At 33.7% G+C, this 9,021-nt stretch overlaps 3 protein-coding genes across 3 annotated transcripts; 1 reads left to right on the forward strand and 2 right to left on the reverse strand.

Moving 5' to 3' along the window:
* Window positions 1–241: 241 nt before the first annotated feature.
* On the reverse strand, window positions 242–3,488 carry LOC136340305 (general transcription factor 3C polypeptide 3). The gene is made up of 12 exons (XM_066284279.1): window positions 3,238–3,488; window positions 2,962–3,168; window positions 2,725–2,907; window positions 2,439–2,673; window positions 2,182–2,296; window positions 1,724–2,124; window positions 1,404–1,642; window positions 1,211–1,351; window positions 981–1,154; window positions 751–903; window positions 500–699; window positions 242–448 (listed from the first exon to the last, which is right to left on the reverse strand). Exons 1-12 carry the CDS (start codon window positions 3,341–3,343, stop codon window positions 299–301), a joined length of 2,304 nt encoding a protein of 767 aa, XP_066140376.1. The 5' UTR covers window positions 3,344–3,488; the 3' UTR covers window positions 242–298.
* Window positions 3,489–3,619: 131 nt separating this feature from the next.
* Window positions 3,620–7,235, forward strand: thoc5 (THO complex 5). The gene is made up of 14 exons (XM_066284280.1): window positions 3,620–3,749; window positions 3,804–3,918; window positions 4,287–4,418; window positions 4,475–4,698; window positions 4,751–4,965; window positions 5,020–5,214; window positions 5,265–5,395; window positions 5,451–5,670; window positions 5,726–5,931; window positions 5,981–6,086; window positions 6,377–6,565; window positions 6,618–6,733; window positions 6,786–6,952; window positions 7,005–7,235. Exons 2-14 carry the CDS (start codon window positions 3,829–3,831, stop codon window positions 7,072–7,074), a joined length of 2,061 nt encoding a protein of 686 aa, XP_066140377.1. The 5' UTR covers window positions 3,620–3,749; window positions 3,804–3,828; the 3' UTR covers window positions 7,075–7,235.
* Window positions 7,173–8,748, reverse strand: PolD2 (DNA polymerase delta subunit 2). The gene is made up of 3 exons (XM_066284283.1): window positions 8,280–8,748; window positions 7,426–8,223; window positions 7,173–7,368 (listed from the first exon to the last, which is right to left on the reverse strand). Exons 1-3 carry the CDS (start codon window positions 8,656–8,658, stop codon window positions 7,250–7,252), a joined length of 1,296 nt encoding a protein of 431 aa, XP_066140380.1. The 5' UTR covers window positions 8,659–8,748; the 3' UTR covers window positions 7,173–7,249.
* Between the last annotated feature and the right edge of the window lie 273 nt (window positions 8,749–9,021).

Consider the following 9,021-nt stretch of genomic DNA (forward strand, 5'->3'; position numbering starts at 1 on the left):
GCATAATGCATATAAGAATTGAAGTAAAGGCTATTATGAAAGATCGGAAGCATTTGCTAAATTATGGTATGCATACAGAGTCACTTTTATACACGGGAATAATGGATTATTTAGAGCATGTTAGGGGACTCTGTAAATGTATTATTTTACGTTTATTATATTGTGTATATATAATATGATCTGATCCACACTCCGAAGACTTTAAAAATGGGTTTAATATTGGAATAAAAAAAAAACTTAATCAAATATACCCAGTTTATTAATAACACCTTAACAAATGTTATTTGCAGGCTAAAACTTATATTACAACATATTTCCATAACACCGCTCTTGCCGCATCTAAATTCCCTGAATTTTTATAAATCAAATGCAAATTGTATGCAGCTTCTTGTCTTAAGTCCAGGTACTCAGGATATTCCTGCAGGAACCGATTTTGCACTTTGAAAACCTATAAATTGCTAATTTTTCATCAACTTAAAACTTGAAAATCTCATCATACCAACTTGTAGAAGTGCTCAGCTAAGTGGAACACCCCGATTTGCTGGTACATGCGGCCCAAATTGTAATAAACCTCTTGTTGTGCATTTTTGCTCCGTATTTTGGCGTAGTTAAGAAACAAATAAGTGACCATTTCTACTAAGGTTTTCTTATTAATCGGAGTTGGTTTTCTTTGGCAGTACTGTTGCAACATTACCATACCTAATGAGCAGAGTTAGAAGTTATACACACATTTTATGTATTAAAAATTACCTATCATGAAGGCCGAATAAGAATTTTGCGTGTCTTTATAATCATTCAAAAAATAGCTCAAACACTGAGGGAAAAGTGCCACTGAGCAGTAGTGGTTGGCTCTCAAGAGGTCTGTGTAGGCAACAGGCATTCTGGATTTAGCTACTGCGCTTTCTAAGAAGAAAAGAAAGTAACTTATTGAAGATAGGGAAAAATAATTGAAAGAAAAAAAACAGACGAATAAATCTCACCAAAAAACCGTGTAACTTTAATCGTTTCTTGCGTGTGATTTGCGGTGATCGAAAAGAAATTCCACGCCTTATAGTTATCAGGGTGTTGAATCAGCAAATGTCGGGTTATAAGATAAGCGTGATAATAGTCTTTGGTAAAAATGCATGCATAGCAGGCAATTACATAGATCTCAGCTGCAATTATACAGACTTATTATTCCTATACTTCCATAAAATGCAATAGATCTCACGGAAATATTGCCCAAACCTCTTTGAGGTTAAACCCATGAAACTAAACTTCTGTAGCTCACTGTAAGCCTTCTGTTCAAAGGCAAACTTTAAAATGTCCAGAAAAATTTTGTACTCGTCGTCAACTGTCGGTTCAAATATGCCTAGAAAACTAATAACATGTATATACACAGTTTACTTTTAATTACCCATTACTTTCTAAGACACTATCCAAGTCATCAACATCCCCTTTAATCATTCGCAATCTGGCAAGTTTTTGCCATTTATCCCTGTTTGTCGCGTTCAAAATTACCCGCAATTCGTCGTAATCTTTGAAAATAATGCAATGTCTTGACAAAAGCATTTCACAACATTTCCAGTAGTTCTCCAAATCGCCAATTTGCTTCAACAGTTTCATTTGTTCTACAAGTACTGCCACATGCAACTTTCCCGTACTATGAGTATGCATAATATAAAAAATAATTATTGTAGACTACTAAGAGATAATGTGGAAAAATAAATAAACAGAAACAAACCTGAAATCCTGTGAAAGCACCTTTAAAGCCTCCTCTTTTCTATTCTGTTTGAGGAGAAGCATTGCCAGAGGATAGAGTACTTCTACATGATTAGGAGCCAAAGATATAACAGTTTGGTAGGCATCAATAGCCTGATCATACATATTTAACTTGCTCAAAGTCTCTCCGTGCTTCAACCAAATTGCAGCCAATGAGTAATTCTTGCTTTTAACTAGCGGAAGAAGCAGCGCTAGGGCTTCTTTATATAAATGCAAATTCATTAAAGCCTCTGCAATTTCAAAGTACATAGCCCCAGAAACTTCCACATCATCCTTTTCTAGCATTGAATGAATGAGCCCTTCAATAAGGTGGTAGGATTGGAGGTTAATTAGGCAGACTATGAATTTAGTTTTTATGTCTAACTAAAATAAAGAGCTGGTTAACTTTGTGTGAAAGCTGTAGGAAGAAATAGAGCTTACATGGACATTCTCAGGCATAATGAAATGGTGAATAATAATAGACATATCATCACTTATAGATAAATCAAATTGAAATCCACAAAATTGAGTAAAAATGTCTAGACATTCAGAATATCTATAAAAAAAAAACAATTGGGTTACTCTATAGAAATTAAAAAAAAAACAAAAACTTTTTAAATAAGACAAATCTTGACTAGAAGTAAAATTTCCTTTTTAGGAGTGCCCTGTTTAGCCCATTTATACATTTAAACACTGACCTTTCACTTATTAGTAACAACTCCAGCATCATATTTAACACATCTTGACTTGTGTGTTCAGGGATACGCATGAGACATATTTTCAAAGCTTCAATGGCACGAATGTAATTTTTTGCCTCATAGTGAGCTTTGGCAATTTCTGTACAAACTGCCAAAATCTGTGAGTGTTTGCTCTTGGGTAACACTTTGGCTAAATTCAGCCTTAGCAACTGTATTTGTTTAGTCCGTTGAGGCACTAAATGAGTTATTAAGAAATATATGTCAGATGTTGAATTTTTTTAGTTACATTTTTCTTTAATTAGATTTATTCGCTTGATGTGTAATTCAATGTTGTGTGGATTTGATCTAATGGCTTTGGAATAACACACTACTGCTGCAGATATCTGATTATCCAAGATCTCCACTTCTGCCAGCCTGCTCCAAATATCTGAATCTGAGGGGTGTAAATAGGCAGCAAGCATTAAAAATCCTAAGGCAAATTTTTAATAAAAACCCTCAATAACTTTTGTATTTAAATAATAACCTTTGTACTTTTTCACATTATGATTTTCATACATCTGAGCCAAGGTCAAATAAGGTTCATAAGCTTCAGGAGCTTGTCGAATAACTTCAAAGCACATCTTTTTGGCTAACTCTACTTCGCCTCGGGCAAAACGGAGATTTGCCTCACCCATAAGGCCCCGTATAGAGGGTGGTAATTTTGAGGCAATTTTTTTCTCTTTAGATTTTTCTAAAGAGAAAATTAAGTAACATGTTGATAAAAATGTTGGTACAATGGGAAGTGAGATTTAAGACATACCAGTCTCATCAACTTCATCAACATCCATGTTATCCCTTTCTTCGACATCGTCGTACTCCTGTTCGTCATAACTAGGTATGTTTAATAATAATACCTCTTCTTCCATATCTTATTCTTACTATTTATAGTCATATCATAATAATGTATTTATTTATTTTGATATTTTGTGTAAAAAATAATTTTTAAAATACAAAACACAAATAATGCATAAACAACCAATTTTTAGGTTATTCTACATTATTGGAAATTATTGAGGTTGCATAGAAGAGCTTGTAATCTATGACAAGTCATGTTGGTTGCATAGTGGAGTATGTCATTTATAAAATAATTCTCCAAATATTTTGTTTCTTCTTTAATTTTCAATATTCTTCAATTCTATTAACTACAATAATTACATTATCTACAGAAACATGCTTTAACACACAAATTATTTTAACAGCGACAGCGGTTAATAGTACCTTTAGTCTTGCGGACAAGTTAATAGACTCTATACATAACCTAAACTATTTTCGGTAATTTAATAACATTAAACAAATACAAAACAACTAAATTATCCTTAAACACAGGGTTTTTGCCTAGAAAATTCTGAAAATGGTTAAAGAAACAAGTGCAGGAAGTCCTATGAAAAAGAAGCGGAAAACTGCATCAGTAGAAGCAGGCCCGGAGCTCGATATTTATCAGGTACAGCAGCATTAACAATATAACAATATTCGTCTCCAAAGAACGTTTTTAAACTTGCTTGATATAGAAGGGGTATGCACCTATCGGTTATGGCACTATTGTCATTATTAAGATCCATGTAAGGAACTGCCCAACTTGATTTCAAATTTAGATTTACAAGAAGCAATTTGTTATCAATTTTGAATCTTGGGAATTAGTATGAGCAATTTTAGTTATTTTAATATATATCATATATATCTTTTTTGTGCAGCCTACCTCAGCTACATGTTACTTATTCTGGACAACATTATTTAACCGAAATTTTGAAAAGTTAATTCCAATATTCCTCACCTTTACACACAAGTTATCCATTATCGAACTTCTTTTAGAAAGTATGTGAGTATGAAGAAAAAGAAGCCAAAAACTGCAATCTGGCTGCTGATTCTGCACTATTTGTAGAAGTTATTAAAGATGTTCAAGATCATTTATCTCAAGTAAGAGACCTAAAAAATCAAAATGATGTGAGTTAAAAAAAAAAGTTATTATCAGAAACCTAGTCAATGGGACATTTTTATAGGCCCCCCCAAAATTAGAGCCTTTAACAAGTCATTTGATGGATATGGTGGTCAAAATTTGTATAATGAAAAAACTGAACCGAATGGATAAACTCAGTCAAGTAGTTGAGCGGGAAACATTGAATGTTGAAAAGCAGAAATGTGATAGCATTAAACTGACCTACCAGAACCTTGTTTATGAGCTTTACCATTTGGTTAATGAAACGAACAAGTGCTTGGCATTCAAGTAAGAAACTATTGTTATGTTTTCTTTGAGTGTGCTATAACGTCTTTATTAGATCTGATGACGAAAATATCCAACTAGTGAGCTTAGAGGAATTTATGAAAAACGCTCCTGAGACAGTCACCAGTAAATTTACAGATTTTAACCCAAATGACCAAGAGCAGGCCCATGCTTTAAGATTGGCCAGGCTGGAGTGGGAGCTGACCCAAAGAAAGAATTTAGCTGAAGAATGCAAGTTATTAGAAGAGAAAAAGAAGAAAGTTGTGGCTGGTAAGTTGAAATATTATTAAATAGACATCCTTTAATTATAACGGCTCAACACAGAGATAACCCAACGTAAGCAGAAGCTTAGCGACCTTTTGCCGCTGCTAAACTCAGTAATAAAAGCGACAAAACCACTGCAGGAACATTTGGGAATTTCTGGAGATGTTACCCGAAAAGAACACGCCCTTGCAGCTCTATTACCAGATCCTTTGTACATTTTATATGCAAATATTGTTGCCTATAAGAGTGTGTTTGGTGAGTTTAAATTTCAAAAGATCGGATGGTATTACAACATAGAATTCTAGCAACAACCATTGAGGTCACAATTTTGGGAAATAAAGACGACGCCACTCAGTTTAATGAAGCACTAGAGGTGGCCACTTCCAATGGATTGAATGAGGATTCGGAACCTGAAACTGAACTTCCTGAAGTTGAAGTGAGTGCAAGGGAATTAAAAGTCTGAAAATATGTATTTTTTTATGACTTTATAGGAAGTGATAGAGGTTAAAAAGAGACGTCATAGGAAATCCGTACAACAAGTAGATCCATTGGAAGAGAAAAAAAAGAAATTGTTGGAAGTTCATCCATTGAAGGTTGAACTTATGTTAAAAGTGGATGATGGGCCAAAATTGAATGTTTCATTCAGTTATTATTTGAAATTGAAGCTGGTTACTGTGAGTGCGAAAGTTGATGTTCCTTCAAACATAACTGGTGAATTTTTATTAATTACTCATATGTATAAATTTATTTATCAATCTTTTTTTAGCAAATACTGCCAGAGAAATTTTATCTGGGCACAACATTTTAAGTGAACTATTAGAGAATGATTCAGGCTTGGAAAGCCCTAATCCCGGAACTGGCTATGTCTTAAGGAAAATGGGCCTTAGTTCGTTACAATCATTAGTACCTGATATTGGATATGCTTATGGTTGGGCTCAAGCAGTGTGTGGAATTAATTTTTTGGCTCCAAGGGTAAGTTTTTTTAACTCCCACCAACCCATTCTAAGTAAAATTAATTTAGAAATACTGCGAGAAGTTTAGCCAACAAAACGTAGAAACAGTGTTAAAAATTATAAAGAAGCGGCTGGCAAACAGGACGCATTTGGCTAGGCAAATGCAACAGTTAGGTATGTAAGTAAACTGCTGCTGGTGCAGCAATTTAGATGTGCAATGTTAATGTTTATTCCAAATTTAAGAACGTGTAATTTCAAAAAGTAATAGTTACTTAATATTGTGATATGCTTCAAAGTTAACATAATATTCGTAAACTTATTTGATACCACCAATCTCATTGCTTCCAATATCCTCATTGAACGAATTTGAATATTATATATTGCTTCTTCCAGTAATACGTCATTAAACTTGGAGTAAAAAAATTATTTTTACAGCATTTTGTAATGAATATATTTATATTTAGAACAAAATACCCTGCCTGCAATTCCGGACACCATAGAGGCACCCATAAGTCGTGTGTCTACCATTTCTAAATGGTCTTCCACCACTTATCAAAACTTCTGCCAAGCACAGTTCACACAATCCTTGATTGATGAAGACATTGTCACATCCTCAGATTTGTTTTATAGCGTAAAAATATTAAGAGGAGAAGGTTTGCTGCTACAGGTTTTTTTTTCAAGTTCAATATTTAATTTGATTTTTAGCATCACTGCAAACCTTTGTGGTTATTAAGAACACTTACCCGACACTACCACCGATATTTGCTCTAAATCTTAATTACAAGGGCGTTCACAATTCATCGAATTCTGATGAAATTCGGGTAAATTTCCTTGAAATCTTATTTAATGTTTTTAACATTGTCTTATTTTAAGGATATCGAACGAGTTTTGAACGTAAATTGGGGGAATTATGGAGTTAAAAGCTCAGCATGGCTGTTATCCGCTCAACTAACACATCTTTGTTCGTATTTGGATGTTTACTTGGAGTCGTTAGATTCCAAGATTTTTCCACCGAATGCTAAGTTCATCCGTGGCATAAGGTAATGATTAAGGATTCAACTTTTTTGTTTTTATTAATAATTATTTTTTTAGTGGGAGAAACAGACGCAGGCCATATACTTTTAGGAAAATTGGCACAGGGATTTTTTTCACACAATACTGAGTTTTGACTAATGAGTGATAATGTTCTTATCCTGACGAACATTGAATTGGTATTTCAATTTAAGTGGCAAGATTTTAGTATATCAAAAAAAATCTAGATTAACTATTAAAAATAATGTGTAATATACAATGATGATTATGACAATAAAAATCAATCCTGAATATATATTTTTTTTTCATCTGGTTTCAAATGATACAACGAAGGACTCTAACGTTTGTAAATTTAATAACACACCTTCAAATGTCTTTGAGAATTCTGGAATGCTAATTAAACATACTTTTTGGCCACTTTCACCTAAAAAAAAAACAATAAAACTGCTAATGTCTTCTAAATAACACTATGTGACATTACCTGTAATCATTTTGCTTGCAAATTCAGTTTGATTCCCTGCAAAAACGACATGAGGACATTCACTAATAATAAAAGGATCAGTGGAATAATAAGGAAAACACCCCAATGTGTCTGGAGCTGTGGGAGCTAAATGGTTCCAAATCAAGCAGTCTTCCATTGCTTCTAAATTATTAGTGATTTCAGAGTATCTCATAATATCTCTTATTGGCTGCCCTGAAGTTCCTGTTATTTTCAATTTCCCCAAGTCACAATGGTAAGGATTTGAAACTTGATTGAATGACTTATATTGTGATGACTGGGGAAACATGCAAAAATGCATAGGTTTTTGTGGCAAAATATGATTGGATGGGTCATGCTCTCCTGGCATAATATCAACATCAACAACTTGGCACAGATTCAGAAGAAAACTGTCAAATGCCTTAACGGCCTCAACTGAGTCTGAAGACTCACTGATACGAGAAACCATAGAAATTGTTGTTGTGGCTTTAGGAGGCTCAGTTCTAATACTATTTCCTGCAATTATGACTCGGCAAATCTTGGAAATTCGGTCCACATCCCCAAATAGCCCGCTCACCCAATAGGAAAGCAATTGCAAATTCATGCCATGTTTAGCATGCTCAACAAAGTTAAGTCCACTGAGCAAAAGCACATATGAAGCTGAATCAAAAACTGGACGTTCTACTTGCTCTCGATAACCAGCAAAAACATATTCATCTACTAGAAATTTGCCTTTTCCTATGTCACTGCCTAGTAGTGCACATGTTATTCCAGTTACTAATTTAGTGGCATCAATTTTGCCTTAAAGATCAATTTTCAATTCATATTGATTATCTCAAATTTAACATTATTTTTACCTAAAATCTGGTATCTCTGAACTTCATCTTCCATAAAGAGCACATCTGTCTCGTCTGTAAAATGCATCAGAACAGGTTGGGGCACCAATTGATTACTCTCTGCAAGCTGTTTTAAAACAGAAGGCTTCAACTTCTGATCCTTGAATAAAGTTCCTATCACTACACATTTATTGTCCCCTTCTGCGAGTTTATGAAGCTTGTAAATGGGATATTTATCACCCCATTTTTGCTGCACTCGTTGAACCAGAAGAGCCTCCATTTCGTGTAGCCTAGCCAGGTAGATACTACAGTATTGTTTTGTGTAGTCTGTTTCATTTTGAGAAAATTTATGTGAGCAGTTTTTGTAGTCAAGAAACGAGCGTTGAATTTGAGAAGTCATAGTGGATTTTAAAAAGAATTCTGGTTTTAAAAGTGAATGTTAATGTAATTAAATGTTTCTTTTCTAAATTAAAAATGTTAGGTTAGGAGTAGTAAATTTAATATATGAATAATGAACCAAGATCGTTGAGTTCGGACCTTCTTTTTCTTGTCTTTATAAGTTAAAAAGAGATAGCAATTAGATGGATAGCATGTATTATTTCAAACAAGTACACATACAGTAAACATTATTCCCGCCTTTTTGTGTGTTTGTCTGGTTGCCTAAAGTTAAAATTTTTTCCGTACAAATTTGAATTTTAAATGTGATAAAAAAGTTTATGGTGCAACATATCTTTCTCTGATAACATCAATTTGATTATTAGAA

This window comes from Euwallacea fornicatus, chromosome 7 (genome assembly GCF_040115645.1).
Source record: "Euwallacea fornicatus isolate EFF26 chromosome 7, ASM4011564v1, whole genome shotgun sequence".
Classification (NCBI taxonomy): Eukaryota; Metazoa; Arthropoda; class Insecta; order Coleoptera; family Curculionidae; genus Euwallacea; species Euwallacea fornicatus.